Raw genomic sequence first — 18,356 nt, forward strand, 5'->3', positions numbered from 1 at the left:
GAACTGGGATGGAGGTTCAAGCTATAATCAAGCGTGAAACGCTCTCAAGGAAAGTTTGCTAATTTAATATCAAAAATTTATTAATGACTCATCCAGAAATTCTATTTTTGTGCTGCTATCGCTTCGACTTCCCATAACGTAAAATAAACTGACGTAATGTAAAACTTTAAGTAGAACTAAAGTGTATTTAGCACTGTATAAGCTACGGATGAAATTTGCCCCGCAAGATTGCATAACGTGACATAGTCTTAAAGTATGGTAGGTAGGTATACGTTTATTTCAATAAAAAAAAAATACTAAAATTACATTTACAATCAATAATATGCTGCTCAATTAGGGACCTAAAATGTCCCTGTTCAGAAGCAAAACTACAACAAATAAATGATAACTTCGGAGTCTTCGGAGTCGTATTAAAGAGCTATTATCAACAAAGATTATCGTTTTTTATTAATCAAAGTGCTAAGATAACTGATTATCACAAGAGCTTAAATTTGAATTCTTTTTGCCCAATAGGACATCGAACAGAGAACTTTGATGTTATCATCATAAAGTTATTAGGCCATAGATCAGAGGAAAATGGACTACAATGTTCTGGAAAAACGACCAGAGAAGTAAAATCTAAGACCTTAAAACAGGCATATTATATATTGTAGCTCAAATTATATAGTTTAGTGATTTAGTTAACACCAAACGTCTTCTGAAGCATGAAAAAAAATTAATGGGATAGTTTCATTTTAGCAAAACTATTTTCAAGCATAATCTTTCACTCTTGGGTATTAATCATTTCCAAACATTTTGACTTGGAAATTGGGGAGAGGGGAGCTTTTCCTTTTGTTATTTTTTGTTCCTAATAAAGCTGTTAATTGCATTTATGTTTTAACTCAAGCTAGTTTTTGTATTACGTTTACTAGAGGAGCAATTCAATAAAACTGTAGAAGGACTCCAAGCATAGACACTATCCTGAAACTACCAGGCTTCATTTTACCATCCCTACATAGATGTTTCTCATAATTCTGTCGAACAATTCGTAGTAGCTGTAACTAAGGAGCTGTAAGTAAGGAGCCAATCAAAACAACTAGTAATCAAATCTCTCAAAAAAAGAATTTTGATAACAATAGATACAACAAAAGAATTAGCATTTTATGCGTATTTCAAATATATAAAATTCATTAAGTTTAATGTTACCTACCAAAGCTACGAGCCTGAAAAAATTTTCCTGATTTTTGATAAAGGGGGAAACACACCCAAAAAGTCAAGCCAATCTTGATAAAAATCATACCATGAGATTCAGCGTATCAGAGAACCCTTCTGCAGTGGTTTTAAGTTCCTATCAACACAAATGTGGAATTTAGTACAGTTTTTTTTTTCAGGAGAAAGATCACGGATGCATGTTTATTTGTTTCTTGAAGAAAAAAAGCATAGGGTCGTGCCCCACAACCCCACCTCTCAAATTATAGTCCCCAGGAAGATAATTTAAAAAATGGAACTTATTTCCATAGTCCTTTACAGCTTTCCACATCTTACAAACGAAACAGATAAAGCTTCATGCCAATCTCGAGTGAATGTATATATAATACCTAAAATGCCCAATAGCCCCGTCCCCCTCGATAGTCCTCGACGCCGCAGTTCATACTCTCCTTTTTTGTTTCACCCTACATCTTTTTCCTATAACTTTTCTTTATTCATCATTGTTTTCAAAAAAAATTGTTTTGCTGCTTTTGAATGGTTGGTAGACTTCTTTGGGCTTATGACGTAAAATGAATGATTAGCGTGATTTATTCCTTCTTTGCTAGTTGTTAAGTTTTTTTTCCGTAAAGCCCTAATTTGGTAAGCGCTAGATAGAAAGTTTAAGAAACTCGAAAAATGATGACTAGAAAGTGAGAGAAATTCGGAAAGCACTGACTAAAAAGCACTAATTTGAAATGTTATGTAGGGTTAAAGATACTTTGATAAATAGAACTGTATTTAAATCCTACCCATCAAATAATGGATTATTATTCATAATAATTCACCTGGCAACTCCATAAGAGAGGGGGTCAAGGTGATCTTACCCGCCCATCAATTTTGGAAACGCCTTGACTTGTTCCAAACGTGCAACTTGTCCCTCCCCCCTATGTTTTCGTGAATTGACGCCACTGCAACCGATCTATATTCATTTTAAAGAAAAGACAAAAAAAAAACGTCTTACCATTTTGTTGTTTATCTCATGGAAGTGGATCTCACAAACCTTGTCAACTACATCTTCACACTCAAAAGTGACGAATGCAAATCCTAAAATAGATTCCGTTATAAATACCTGCGAACTGACTTTTAACCTTAATTAAAAAAAAAAAACTATCAGAACGTCATGACGGTTTGATAAATCAACGGGACTCCAAATTGATTTGGGAGGAAGGGTGTGCTCAGGTAGCCTCATGAACCAATCTCATGGTGACTTTTGACTGAGCAGCAACGACTAAAGGTTTTCTTATAATTTACAAAAAAAGGGTTAACAAAACTTGGCAGCAGAAGAACATACTTATGTTTATATTTGATGCCCAAATCGTAGATGAACATTCACACTATTGAGTGAAATGTGCTAGCTGGGGGATTCTCCAGAAAGCATCTGGGGGATTCCCCAGTGGGAGGCTAGGGGATTCCCCAGTGGGCAGCTGGAGGAATATGTACACGTCAATGACCCTCTTTCCCCTATCAAAAGGTTGATGAAAACCGGTAAATACTTTAAAAACCTGTATCTCTAGGAAATGAAACAATTTTTGTTTTAGCACCGGACGGTAGGCTGAAGAAATTTTTTACTCTTTGCACCTCTAGAAATTGTTGCCTTGCAAAAATTTAATAGACTTAATTCTTATTGTCATATGCCAAAAAAAAATTAATATTATTGAGAACATTTCCTTTAATACTAAATAAGACAAACAAGTACTGAACAATTCGCAGTCACAAATTCTTGACTTGAAATGACATAATACTTAGGAATCAATTTACTGTCGTGTGTGCTTTATGGCACTTTATGGTCCAGCGGGGACCAAACGAAAAATAGGACGTCTTCGAATGGGGAGGGAAGATGTCATAGGAAAAGATTTAAAGGAATTGGGGACTTCCAAGGAAGGAGTAAATTGAGAGGTTCTGAATAAGAGGTTGGATGAGCGCGCATCTGTGTTAGTCTTAGGTGGTTCAGTGTTGTTATGAATTGTTGGTATTAATAGTGTAGTTCTGACATATCAGAAAACTTCAATCAATATATGAGCAAAAAAAATCTGAGCCAAACTGAACGGCCATGAAAAGACTTGGAAGGAAAAATAAATTAAGAAACAGAAATAAAGGCCAGTAAATATCACCGCATACAAATCTACCAGATATATTTCCAATATAATCGATAGGACCTGTTCAGTGCAGATTAAAAAAAGATGTAAAAAAAAGAAAAGAGAGAATCGAAAAAAAACTTAAACAATGGGGATCTTTAAGGGAGAAAGTTTAGCAAAATTGCGGAATGTTCTAATAACTCGCTTGCTTAAAGAATAACACACAATTTGAAGGTCCTTTCAGCGCTCCTTCAATTACCGTCACAGGTTCCATTGAGAACCGTTTAAGTGACCGATGATTCCTTTTGGTTTTTGATAGTAGAACTGGAACATCAATACACCAATCGATTGAAAATTCAGTGCTAAGTTATTAGTTCAGTCATCTATTCCATATGCATAGATTTATTACAATCAAGTATGATAAATCTCTTTATTTAGTTGTTTCAGTTAGGCTTTTTCAACATTAATTACTGAGAAAATTACAAATTGTTTTAGATCGACGGAGTTGACTGAACATGGACGAAACTACAAATTGATTGTGCTACAAAATTGAACAAAATTTATAAAGAATAAATTGAGTAAAAAATTTAAAGGGTTTCAAATAGAACTTAAGATTAAATTCCCTTTATTTTATATTTTTACACTTCTATTAAGGTACCTTACCCCTCCCTAGATTATGAGGCCTAAAACCGCTACTGAATTTTACTGTGAGGACGCCTTGCTCAATGTAGGCTACAGACGAAAAATCTGCAATATATTTTTCCTCAATGAATTTCCCTGGCTGAAATAGCCAGGCCATTTATGAATTATCCTGGCCTAAAACGGTCTATAAATTTTCCTGGCCTTGGCCTTTCCCTTAGTTGTTTTTTTTTTTTTTTTTTTTTTTTTTTTTTTTTTTTTTTTTTTTTTTTTTTTTTTTTTTTTTTTTTTTTTTTTTTTTTTTTTTTTTTTTTTTTTTACACCAGATCTTAGCTTGACAAAACAGATGTAGATATTTTGATATTTTTATCAATTAACAATATTAAGTCTATCTTTAATTTAACTAACAGATAGTCGCACTGCTATTTCCCCCTCGATTTTGAGGGATTAGTTTACACCATTCACACGCAAATTAACAATTAAACTATACTTTTACGGATTATAATTGGAAAATATCAAGTTTCGTTCCACCGCTGTTTCCCAAGCTAGGAAATAATTACATTAAAACAACTTATTGTTTCGTTATTAGTTCTCATTTGCATTTTAGACGAGGCTCATGAAATCAAAGAACGGCACACAAAATCTTTAGGCGTTTCAAAACCTTTAATTCAAATGACTTCATTTCCGCAAATTTAATATAGGGTAGTAACTTACTTAAATTAGCTACTTTTGCATGGCCTATCGAATCAATATAATCTAAAACGGAATAAGAGTATTAACTTTGCCTAGGCCATGAGACGTACCCCCCCTCTTCTGATCCCGCTGCTGATGCAAAGTGACTTGAAAGTTTTTCACGATCATGGAAAGTGAGATTTCTCTTTCAGTCAAGCATGGGGAGGGGGTCACAATTGCGGTTATTTACGGTGCTCTTGAACCAGAGTGACTGAGTATTTCTATTTACCTTTTCGAAGTTATAATTCCCGAACGTGTGTTGTTTTTTTTTAGTCGATTTTTAGATAAATTTGTTTTCTCTATAGCCTACTATTCTCTTTGTAGTTTTAAGAAGTTTTAATTCATGAAAATGTAGGTAGGAGTAAAACGTACCTTTCAATATCTACTGGAGGGGGTAAATTTGTAATTGTTTCCACTTTTTTCAATAAAAATAAAGAAAGAGTATTTTTAATGAGAATACAAAAGAAACACTTCCAAAATAAGGAGAGGGTGGCTAAAAATCAAGTAGAAAAATTTCCTCTCCCCAATTGACACGCCTGGTAGCCTAAAGGCTTAAGAATTTTAAAAAACGGCTGGCTATATACTAGAATATGCTTTTAGGATGTAAATCTTGCTATAAGAAAAAAGAAAAAAAAGTTTATTTTCTAAATATTCAAGTTCAACTCCTTTTGTCATAAAGAAAAGAAGAGTTAGTATCATTTTTAGTCATAAAATTATTATAAAATTATTATTATATATTATAAAAATTATTATAAAATAATTATAAAGATTAGTTTCAGCTACTCACAATATAGCAAATAGTTAGGGTACTCCTGTATAATCCAGAACACAATTGAGGAGTTGCTCAGTAGAATATTTTTTTCTAAGTTATATGAGAAAGCGGTACATGCCCAAGCTAAGCTATTATATTGAAAAGAATACAATTCTAATGGAAAACCAATTTGGGTTCATCTACACAATCGGTATCAGATAGTACAGAATGGATCATTTTTATCTTAAAAAAAGAAAATAGAGTGCGGGGTCCCACAAGGGTCAATCCTGGGACCCCCTTTCATCATTTTTATTGATCGATTGAAGCATTACCTGTCGAAGACTGGTGCCATCCTGTTTGCAGACGACACTCTGATCTTTCTAGCTGCGCCTTCGCTTGATGTTTTGTATAATAAAACTCATAATTCTGAGTCTGAATTTTTAACTTTTTCTCAACAAAATTTGCTAACCCTAAACTTTTCTAACATTTTTTCCATGATATTTTCTAGACTTTCGTAAAATGCTGGAAATGATCAAATCACGGTTCGAGGAAATGTGACAAAACAGAGTAGCAATAACGAAGTATTTGGGGTTTTTAATTGATGAAAACTGTCGTGGAAAAACCATTCAAGTGCGATAGATGAAAAATTGAGCAGAGGTCTTGTGGTGATGCGAAGAATTAAAAATCTAGTCCCAAAAAAAGATTCTAAAAATGATTTATTTTTCCATATTTTGCCCATATATTAGCTACGAATGCTCTATATCGGCAAGTAATTTTATAACAAGTTTCAAAAGAGTACAAAAACTTCAGAAATGTTTTGAAAACTTTGACTGGTGCCATAAAAGAGTAACTCACCGTAGCCTGGTGCACGAACTCCGGCTCTTCCACGAGCCAAATTGACTGGCAACATTACTTCTTTTGGTTGAGCTTTCTTGCATTCAACCTAAGAAAAGAAAACTTGGAATATTTCTAAGCTAAACTAATTATTTCTAGGCTTCTAGTCAATTTGGCTCGTGGAAGAGCCGGAGTTCGTGCACCAGGCTACGGTGAGTTACTCTTTTATGGCACCAGTCAAAGTTTCGTTTCAAAACATTTCAAACTTCAAACATTTACAACTTGTCAATTCCCGTAGGTAACTACTCCTTCAAGAAAAATGCACCTTAACCAGGAATTTATTTTGAAAGAAAGAACGCAAATTTGTCCAAATAGGAAAAAAAAACATACGAAAATTCCCGTACAACTGAGCCCTCGTTTAACTCAGCCCCATTCAACTCAATCCATTAGCTCAATCCTTGTTCACCTACAACCCCATGCAGCTCAACCCTTACTTAATTCGACCCTCAGTCAACTCAACCTACGTGTATTTTAACATTCATTTAATGCAACCCCCTTAAAATCAACCCCAATTCAACCCAAACCCCTTTCAAATCAAATTCATTCAGCTAGCCAAGGTTCAAACTTATTCTTAGAACAATTTGAATGAGTATTGGGTTAAATTGGAGTTGAATCTAGTCGGGGTTGATTTAAACGGGGTTGACATGCACAGGGGTTAAGTTAGATGGGATTTAATCAAATAAGGTATGAGTTACACAGGGGGTGAGTTACAGGGGGGTTGAGTTGTACGAGTGTTGAGTTGAATGGGCGTTGAGTTATATGAGGGTTAAGCAGTATGAGGATTGAGTTGAATGGGGCTGAGTTGAATAGGGTTGATGAAGATTCATACAATCTTTATGATATTTTAGATAATTACAATCTTTATAAAAGTCGAAGAGAGAACATGAATTTGCTGTCCAATTCTAGAAAAAAAATTCCTGGTATTTTGCTTAAGCCTAGCTTAAAGAACAGTAATCAGCTATTTAACTTTTATTGAAATGGGTCAAAGCGACTGGAGCTCAAACATCTTGTTAGTAAGGTATACATTTTCAACCTTTGAACTCAACCGAAAAGAGCCAATGAAACTTAACTGGCAGTCTAAACATTTCGAAGCGGTTCTTTCAGTTCCCAGACAAAACTCATGAGGTTGAAAAATGATCACGTGAAAAAAACACAAATTAGCGTACTGACGTCATACATTTTTCTCAATGAAAGACATGTTTAAAATACTTGACCCAAAGAATGTTTGCTGAGGTTGACAATTAACATTTTTAATGACAATAAAAACAATATACTTTTAAATTCGGATGTACCACTCTTGACACTTGAGAGTGCAAAAAGACAATTAATTTGGATTTATTGAGGAGAACTGTGGTGATTAACGACTTCTTATAGAACAGTTCAAACTTATTTGATAAATTGGCAGTAGCTTTGAGGGAGGACTAGAGTTACACCTGAGACAAACCGAACGAGTGACTAAACCCTGAAAAGGAACTGAAAATCTTTTTAACAGTTCAATACCTTTACGGTTATGACCTTAAAATTTTGAAACGGTTAAAACGGCTAGGATGAGATGAGAGATGGCAGATTGCCAAAGACCGTCCTTGACAGCTCACCATCTAGAGCCAAATGAAAAGCAGGTTGTCCCTGAATAGGGTAGAAGGATGTCCTAAAGAAATATTTAAGGGAAATTGGAACTTCTTGGGAAGGCGGAAAGAGGGAGGCTTTGAATAAATTGGGATGAGGGATGAGCGTGCGTAGCTGTGTTGGCCTCAGGCATCTTGGTGCTGCAGTTAGTTGTTGATAGTAGTAGTAGGTACACAGAGGCCCAACAATCCCTTACAGAGGGAAGGAGTGGAACAGCGCTTCAGCATTTCCCAAATTTTTCAGGTTTCAACAAATTCCTCCAGAAAAAATTGGGTTTTCTGATATCTCTCCAAAAATTAACGACTAATAATTCCATGTTAGTAATAACTATTAATTTATTATTAATTTCTAATCATTATTTAGCTTGTTTTATTTTTTATTGTTTCTTCTTTTCTCCTTTTTTCCTTCAATTAATTAGATTAATTTTGATATATCATTGATAAAATTACTAATATCTTACTAATAAATAAATTACTAATAAAATTACTATTACTGATAAAATTAAGTTTTATTTGGTAAGCACTTTGCAAGCATGGTTTGAGCTACAAAGATAGTTTTGTTTTCCTTTAACATAAGCTTTAATGTGGGCTAACATAGGCAATAACTACCAGAGATAGCTTTGTTCTTCTTACACATAGGCTAACATAGGCAGTAACTACCAAAGGTAGTTTTGTTCTCCTTTAACATAGGCTAGCATAGGCTAACATAGGCAGTAACTACCAGAGATAGCTTTGTTCTTCTTACACATAGGCTAACATAGGCAGTAACTACCAAAGACAGTTTTGTTCTCCTTTAACATAGGCTAGCATAGGCTAACATAGGCAGTAACTACAAAAGATAGTTTTGTTCTCCTTTAAGATACGCTTTATCCCTTATTTTAGCTAGTAAAGCTTACTTTGAATGTTATCAACGCAAATCTACCTAAATTCCGCTGCTTCAAGGTTATGATTGAGCCTACCTCAAAAATACTTGGCCTGTTTCGACTCCCTCCCCCTGCTTCTCTGATAAATGCTATGAATCCCTTCTGGGGATATAAGTGTATGGGCCTATGAATATATGCATTTAATTGAAAGCGAAAAGAAAACTTCTAGAAAATAGTAGCTACCTCTGTGTCGATTCGTCTGCTTATCAAACATGAGCATGCAGTCTTCAACCTGAAAAATAAAAACACATAAAAATAATTACAATAAAATAAAAAATAAAAAATAAAAAAATAAAAATAAAAACACAAAAAATAATTACAATAAAAATAATTGTAATTTCAAGTGTGCAAATTTTTGTATTCACAGACGCGCACCTAAGAATATAATTATAGATGGCGATTGGATAAATGACAGTAAGGGCTAACAGTATTATCAACATAATAAATAGCCGGCAACCACACTTCGAGTTGCTTTAACTGCTGAAGTGTTGTTTTAACTGCGGAACATTTGCTTTAAATATTCTGAAGCCTAATACACATCAAGTATTTACATATTTCAACACTAATCTAAGAGAATGTACTTCGATGTTAACATAAAGACAAATTCTTAATTTCATGGAAGTCCGTTCAAAATACCTGATAATTGAACAAGTTTTTTCTAAACTAAAATTATTTTAATTATAAAAGCCATTAAAACTTTAAGAGTCAGAGTGCAGATACTCTTTAAGGCAAGGAAGTTTTCTTAAGTTGATGCTCGTTAATTTTCAAAATACTTACTAATCAAAATTTAACCTACATATTTAACTAGTCCATTCTCTTATATTTTTTATACCCTCCCCCCCCACTTTTTTCTCTCTATTTATTTGTTTTATTTTCTTATTTGACTATTCTTGTTCTGCATTACATTTAATTTTTTTCCTAGTGTGTAGCAGCTTAAATAGTCAAACTGGATAACCAGGACCTAGAGTTTTGATTACTGAACTGTTTTTATTTTGAATATTTTGCTTTGATATATATACTTATCTACAAGCATATACCAAGTAAGACAACAGCCAAACCTTTTGTCAAAATCTTTCCGATCCCCCCCCCCCCCAATTTTATAGTTTTCACGTAATTTCACGCTGGGGGGGGGGTGAATGACACCCCCCCCCCCAAAAAAAAAAGAAAATCCTGTACAAGTGCTTGACAGTAAATAGAAAACATCTGTCACTGTCCCCGAAAAAAACTCAATGGGACGGAAGGCGTCCCCAAGAAAAAGGCTCTGTAAGAAAGTGAGGTAGAAAAATTCGAATTATAATCTTGCAATGCTACAAAAAAAGAGCAAAAAAAACTGAAAATAAGTTTTTAAAAAATATAAATTTAAAGTTTGTTTATCTTGCCTCGCTGCCGACGAAAAAAAAAGAAGTCAAAACAAGAAAAGAAAAATCACAAGCAGTCTTCACTAGAAAAACAAATTCTTCGAACTTGAGATTCATGTAATATTCGTCTGAAGCCCCTCTCAAGAAACCTTGCAGTCTAAAGTGTTGTTTTTTGTATTCTCCCACCATTTACCTAATCCAGATCCCCCCCCCTCTTTCAAAGGGTTGAATCCATGGGAAAGTCATGCCCTAATCCTACATTAAAGAAAAAAATAATCTTTTTTTCCTTCCTTAGAAACTAGAAATAGTTCTCGCCAGATATTTGGCCAAAAGCATTATCGATATTATTCTCTAATAACCATAGCTTCTACTTACAAAAAGATCAAAGGGCTTTAGTAAAGACTCTAATTCTCCCATTAATTTAGAAAGGCAAATCAAAAACAAACCTATCCCATAATTAATTTTCTCCTTTCCGTAATTAATCACCCCGTCAACTTGGGGTCAGCAGTTAACAATCAAAATTAATAGAACTGTTTTCCTGGCTATTTTTCAACCCTGTAGTACAAGTCATGCATTGTTTTAATGGTCGTTTCTTTTCAACCCAAACCGAACCACATGTTCAAAAGACACCCTAACATGGTTATTAGTACAAAAATAAGTAACTGTGGGTGAGATGAAAGTTGGGTGAGATGAAAGTTCAGTAAGAGATTACACCCTAGAAGCGTCTGAGAACTTCATTTCAGTACGAAAGTCGAGAGTCTGAGTATCTTGTGTTTTTTTAGAAAAATTAGAAAAAATGAGGTATTTGTACTTACGAACGGGTGATCAGATCTTAATGAAATTTGAGATGTACAAGGATCTTGTGCTTTAGAACTCTAAAATCTTGGAAAACGCTTAGAGTGGAGGGATCGGGATTTCATTTGAAAAATCCGATCTTAATGAATTTTGACATTTAGAAGGACCTCGTGACTCAGAGCTCTAATTTTAAATCCCAACCGGCATTAAGCCTCTGATTTTCCTTTTAAAGCAATCTATCGATTCTTAGAATTTTGCTAGAGCTCATAACATTTGAGCTCTTGGCTCTTCGAACCTCGTCACAAGTGCCATATGAGCTCTTAGCTATTGTTTATAAAGCCGTCACAAGAGCGAAAAAATGGAGATGGATGGAGCTATGGAAACGGAGAGAAAGAAAATATACATTGTGTGAGAGACTAATGAAGAATAAAACCTACAAGAAATATGTGTACATATTGTCGTGTTTCGGGTAACGTTATATGCTTTCCTGTTATCTTGCATCGAACTATTTGTTACCCAATGAGGTACAAACCTTATAATTTGGGTTACTTTCTGGATGTTTAAAAAAATCTTATTTTTACAATCATACCCTATAAGTTTTTTCCTAGATCAAAACAAGATCGCAAATGACTTAAGGTAGTCCTGCCAGTGTAAAAATGAGGGGAGGAGGAGAAGCGACCCCTTGCTTTTTTGCTCCCCGTTAGATTTTGAAATACACTTTTTGGGTATTTTCATTAAAAAAAAAATTTAAACCACCCCTTCCACCCCGCGTGGAGTTAAAAAAATACGGTTTCTATCTTCATTTAAAAACTGATCCCTTGATCCCCCACCCCTCGAAAAAAAGATGGATAACTTATAAGAGTAAAAACTTGTGCTGGTGTCAGCAAAAAACCGTCAGCACCATCAAGCGTCTGGCGACACTTCGTTTTTTAAGCTTTCTAATAGTTCGCAAGCGTCAGGAACTAAGATCAGACTCATTACTAGACTTATATTACCAACTGCACAAATTAAATTAATTATTCTAATTATTACACGGAAAAAAGCCAAACGGCACCAACGCTAGAAGGCACTGAGGTTTTTTTGTCAGTGCTAGTGCCAGTTCCCACTCTAGTAACTTACCCATGCTCTTTACTCCTCCCTATATCCCAACATTTCGTAAAATTGGCAGCCCTGATTGCTACGAGTTCAAAAGGTCTTAAATTTGCACTAAGTTTGATGACCTAAATTTCAACTCATTTTGTATTATAAATGGCTGTTCCGGTTAAATTTAGAATTATAGATCTGTCTGAACCTCAGCTTGAACTTGGGGCCGTTTTTAAGTTTATCAGACGGGCATCAATTATTGAAAGCCAAGTTTGGATGAGTTACTTTTTGACAGTGATCGAAGGATGGAGATATAGACTATGGCTGGGAAAACCAGACAGATCTTTCCCCCATAAAGGATTTATGAAAGGGTTTCCATACTTTCTAATCATCTTGACATTCTTAGAACGTTTCTTAATGCCTGAGTGGAGGCTGCTAGACCAAAAAGAAAATAAAGAGTTTACCATTGAAGATGTGTATCAAAGAGCATGGGTAACCTATAAGAGCAGGAACCCTTATTGATATTAAATAAAAAAACCAAGCTTTTTCAACTGAAAGTAAGGAGCAACATGAAAACTTAAAACAAACAGATTATTAAATATAAAAGAAGGTCCGCCCCTAGTCAGTACCTCGCTCTTTACGCTGAAGTCTAAATTTTGCTCCAATTCTATAAGAATGACCCCTGAATCACAGAGAGCGTTTAATTACAATATTTAGCTCTCTTGAAAGTACTAAAAAAAAAACTTTAACATAGAGCTATATATTGACTAGGGGGCGAATATGAAATAATTTCTGTTCGTTATAAGTTTTAATGTTGCTCCTAACTTTCAGCTGAAAAAAACTTCTTTTTTTTTATATTTAATTTCTGATTGTTTTTTGAATAATGCTGGGAAATCTGGCGTCCCTTCATAGAAAATTCCCTTCCCATGAAAAATTTTTCCATGAAAATAGCCTCCTACGTAACGCCCAATTCCCTCCCTCACCAGAAAAATATCCCCTGAAAACGTCTGTATACTTCCCAATATCCAATACTATATGTACGCAACGGGCAAAGTTCATAACTTGCAGTCCTTCCCCCGGGGACTGTGGGGGATTAGGTCATCCTCAAAGACATAGTTATTAGATTTTTCAACTATGCTGAACAAAATGGTTATCTCAAAATTCTGATCAGGTAGCTTTGTGAAAAAATGAGCGAGGGAGGGGGCCTAGTTGCCCTCCCATTTTTTGTCACTTAAAAAGGGCACTAGAACTTTCATTTTTCGTTCGAATGAGCCCCCCCCCACGATGTTTTAGGACCGCTGAGTCGATACGATCACACCTGGAAAACAAAAATGAAAAAAAAAACACGAGTCCATGATCTCTTCTGGTAAAAATACAAAATTCCACATTTTTGCAGCTTGAAACCTCTTTAATAGGGTTCTCTGGTACGCTAAATCTGATGGTATGATTTTCATTAAGATTATAAGAGTCTTAGGGAATGTGCCTCCTTGTTTTCAAAAATAAAACAAATTTTCTCAGGCTCGTAATCTTTGATTGGCAAGACTAAACTTGATGAAACATATATTTGAAATCAGCATAAAAATACAACTCTTTTGATGCATCTATTGGTATAAAAATCCATTTTTTAGAACTTGGGTTGATATTGAGCTAGGCCGCTCCTTACTTACAGTTCGTTATCACGATTGTTTGAAAACACAACTTAAATCAACAATTTTGGTCTCAGCATAGTCAATTTATCAGAATCAAACAGTTTGTAGTAACACACAATAAAAAATGATCCTTACTTTACCAGTGAAGATCTGTATAAAGCAGGACAGTCTTTAGAAATATACTACAAGCTGAAGTTAGGTTTCGTTGGGGAAAAGGAGTGGTTGAAAATTTGCAAAAAGATGGATTCAGATTAAACCAACTGGTGAAAAAGGGTAAAATCTTGATCAAAAATCTCGGATCTTCTAAAACATTTTGCGTGTTGATAGCTTATCAACAGAGAGCCTTATCATCAGAGCCTTATCAGAGATAGCTTATCAACAGCATTTAGCCTTTTAACTTTTAACTTAATTTTTATTCTCACAGTTGGGGTAAAGGCGCAGCGATTAGTCCCACTGACTAAGATATGGATTTATTTTCTAGCCTTCTTTCCCCATTTTTTTCTCTGAGTAAGATACACTCACCGATTTCTCATTTCTTTGATTTTTAGTTCTTTGTCAAACCACTGTTTAAAAAAGCTAATTCAATTTTTTTTGAAGAGCCTTGACTTATTAAACAATCATGAAAAATATCACAAGCTGTTAATAACAAAACATATATATGTTCACGCAAATATTCAAAACAGAAAACGAGCTCAAGTGTGCCAAGAAAATGAACGATGTCTTCCCTTCGGAGAAGTTTCGAAACTTACTAATATTGATACTCAAAGGGCACTCATTTGCACATCTCCATCAAATAGATTATCCACTCACGGACACAAATCAGGCACAGTGGAAAGAAGCAAGGTGCTGATTTCGACCAGATCCCAGGGGAGTTACATATGGGGGGAGATGGAACTCCTTGTTTTTATCCAATCGGCACAAAATTGAGGCCGTTTAATAGTGGCGCAAAGTGCTGCTATTTTACTAGTTCAGTGTTTTTGAGGTAAATGGGCTGATGGAGATAGATGACATATAATCAATGGAAGAAGATTAGTCTCAGAGGACAGAAAAGAATGAAGTAATTTTAAAAGCAATATCACCCAATCACTCGGTAAAAATAACCAGTCAGTTGGTAAAATTCATTAGCCCGTCCCCCCTCCCGAAACATTTTGGCATCGCTGCCTGTCCTTACTTTACCCAATTTTGTGATTTTCATATATTTTTGGATATCGCCTTTTTTCGGTTTCAGTTTCCCAGCGTCCAGAGGGAAGCTTGAATAGATTGAGATGGAAGAAGAGCCTTCATAGCTGTGTTGACCTCAGGCGGTTTGGCGCTGCAGTGAGTTATTAATAGTAGAATTTTTATGGGTATGTGCCTGGCACAAATTTTATCAGACCCAAATATGCTTTAACATTCACGTTCATAGAAATTTACTTAAGAGGGAGGGGTAATGAATCGAAAAGTTGGTTTCCCAGCCTACAAATAAATAAGAAAAATGATGCAAAAATAGAGAAATTATAGAAAAACATCGTTAAAAATCTTTTCTTTAGAGGAGTCTAACATCAGAATGGCTTCTCTTGGCCAATACCTAACCAAAAAGTACAGATAGTAAATTTTCTTAACTTTCCAGAGAAGGTAAAAGGGTATATGATCGTCCGTAATCCTCTTCCTGGCTAGGCTATTGCCATTTGCACTTGCAAAATATTAGCTTTTGAATTTTATTAGGTGTACGAAGAATTTTTGCTCAGTTATTTGTCAGATTTTTGGTGTATTTTATAAATTTCCCTTTTGTATTCCCGAAAAAGTTCCATTAGAAATTTCAAAGCAATGAGGGCAACACATCTGCATATGAAATAAAAAAAGACAGGGCAAATTGGGTTGTTCTTACCTTCCCAAATTGTTCAAAATATGCTTTAACATCTTCTAAGGTAGATGGCGCGGAAAGTCCACCAACGAAAATTTTCTTTGTTTTAGTTACCATCTGAAAGAAAAAGGGAAGGTTAGTGGCTATTTAACATTCACGCATGAGAGGCTACTTCGTGAAAGGCAATACATTAGGAAGAATTGTAGTGTCTTTTCCCATGAGAACACCTAAAGAAACTAAAACTGCCCATTAAATTTGGAAAAAAAAAACAGAACTATGGGAAAAATTAAAAAAAAAATCCTTTTTTGTCTTGATTTAGTACTTCTTTACCACTTTTATTACTACACAAACACTATAAGATCACTTTTTTGTCTTCTAGTATTTTTTTCCCGGGAAGATAGTGAGCTTTAAAAAGTGAAGTGATAATCCTACACAATATCGCACCTTTAAAGGATGAACCTCAGTGAACATGACAAAGAAGACAACGCAACTGTGACAATTCAAAAGGTGTCATGATACAAAAATAAGGATTTGAACAAGAAAAATGTTTCCTTTTTTTACCGTTATTTAGGTTTGGCATTTTATTTTTCTATATTTTAATGTTTCAACTTAAGACAACACTTTTGTCATCATTCGATAGTTGAGACGCAGCTTTATCCGTCTACCTAATCATATTTTTGTGATTTGGTTTGCATTCTTTTAAATTCAAAAATACGTTGAAAAGGTTGAAAAAAAAAGGAGAATAGGAACATTTTCAATTTTTTATACAAGTTTAGATCATTCTCTAAGAAAAAGTCTAAGTAATATAATAATTCTGTCTAACTTGTTATATAATTCCAATAACTTAATTAATAACTATAATTATAACTGCTATAATTATAGAATTATTATAGAATTATTATTACTTAATAATAGAATTATTATGCATAGACTGCCTAACTGCCTCTGTGAATGGACGAATCTAAAACTACTCAATCAATGATAGAAGTCTACATCTAAGTTTACAATTCCAGTCCATAACCTAAGTGTATCTAATACAAGTCTATAGTCCAAATTTAATCCAAGTTTTGTTCTTTCCTGCAAGTTACGCCTGCTGACTTGTCGCAAAATCGCAAGTTTCATAGGGAACATAAACCTTAAAAATAAAGTTTTCATGTATTCAATAATTTATTCATAATAATATATAATATATATGTATACATATTATTTACATTTTACATATACTTCTAATTTAATAATTTGTCTTGAATAATCTTTTCATGGCACACAATAATTTTTCCTTTGTGTTATAATACTTTTTGGGTAGTCCTTGCACTTCCCAAGTCTTGGTAAATTAGGTCAGCAGTTCCCTAACTTATTTGGCCTACAGTCCCCATTCCAGAAAAAGATAATACCCAACGCCCATGGAAGTGATGCTTTTTCAATTGTAATTACGATTACACAGAGAGAGATATGTATAAAAATTTTAGACCTTTTTAGTAAAACACGAGGTTTAGATTAAAAGCATCTCGGATTGCAATTATGGGGCTATTCATTGAACTCACCACAGATAGTTAACACAAAAATATTTCAAACATTCGAAATCCTCTTATTGAGAAGAATGAACCTGGTGTGCTGTTTGAGGGGCGTCCGCTTTTCGCCACATAGTTTTCATTTCAAAGCGCCATGTATGCTGCACAGTTCCTCCACCCTTGGAGCAGTTCGCAAAACGCTTTGTAACGCTTTGGCCTGCGCCACCTGGTGTATGATTTATGAAAGTCGACAGGCCCTCGGTGCTGCTATCAGTTTAGAATTCCATGGCTGTTTTTTTTATGGCACTTGGTATTAACCAAGTAATATATAGCAATCGCAAATTCTGTCGGACTGTCTGTCGGTCCCGGTTTTGCTAGTTTAGGCACTTCCAGGTAAGCTAGGACGATGAAATTTGGCAGGCGTATCAGGAACCGGACCAGATTAAATTAGAAATAGTAGTTTTCCTGATTTGACCATCGGGGGGAGTGGGGAACCGTTAATTCGGAAAAAAATAGAAAAAATGAAGTATTTTTAACTTACGAACGGTTGATCAGATCTTAATGAAATTTGATATATGGAAGGATATCGTGTCTCAGAGCTTTTATTTTAAATCCCAACCGGATCTGGTGACATTGTGGGGGGAGTTGGGACGGGGAGACCTAAAACCTTGGAAAACGCTTAGAGTGGAGGGATCGAGATAAAACATGGTGGGAAAAATAAGCACAAGTCCTAGATACATGATTGACATAACCAGAACGGATCCACTCTCTTTGGGGTAGTTGGGGGGGGGGGTTGGTAATTCTAAAAAATTAGAAAAAAATGAGGTATTTTTAACTTACGAACGGGTGATCGGATCTCAATGAAATTTGATATTTAGAAGGATATCGTGTCTCAAAGCTCTTATTCTAAATCCCGACCGGATCTGGTGACATTGGGGGGAGTTTGGGGTGGAGGAACCTAAAATCATGGAAAAGGCTTAGATTGGAGGAATCGGGATGAAACTTGGTGGGAAAAATAAGCAGAAGTATTAGATACGTGATTTACATAATAGGAACGGATCTGTTCTATTGGGGGGAGGGGAGGGGTATTTCTAAAACATTAGAAAAAATGACGTATTTTTAACTCCGATCATGAAGTGATCGGATCTTCATGGAACTTCATATTTAGAAGGATCTCGTAACTCAGATCTCTTAATTTATATCTCAACCGGATCCAGCGTCATTGGGAGAGGGGTCAGTTGGGGGGACCGG

General features: G+C 34.9%; 1 protein-coding gene across 3 annotated transcripts in view; it reads right to left on the minus strand.

Annotated features, from left to right (window-relative positions):
• Positions 1-18,356, minus strand: part of LOC136033647 (RNA-binding protein Musashi homolog 1-like) — a 122,089-nt gene that overhangs the window by 53,277 nt on the left and 50,456 nt on the right. For all 3 annotated transcript variants that reach the window (XM_065714465.1, XM_065714464.1, XM_065714463.1), the window contains 3 exons: positions 15,619-15,711; positions 9,050-9,098; positions 2,189-2,271 (listed from right to left, as the gene is read on the minus strand). In XM_065714465.1, coding sequence (XP_065570537.1) covers positions 2,189-2,271; positions 9,050-9,098; positions 15,619-15,711 — 225 coding nt within the window. The remainder of the gene's footprint in view (positions 1-2,188; positions 2,272-9,049; positions 9,099-15,618; positions 15,712-18,356) is intronic.

This window comes from Artemia franciscana, chromosome 12 (assembly GCF_032884065.1).
Source record: "Artemia franciscana chromosome 12, ASM3288406v1, whole genome shotgun sequence".
Taxonomy (NCBI): Eukaryota; Metazoa; Arthropoda; class Branchiopoda; order Anostraca; family Artemiidae; genus Artemia; species Artemia franciscana.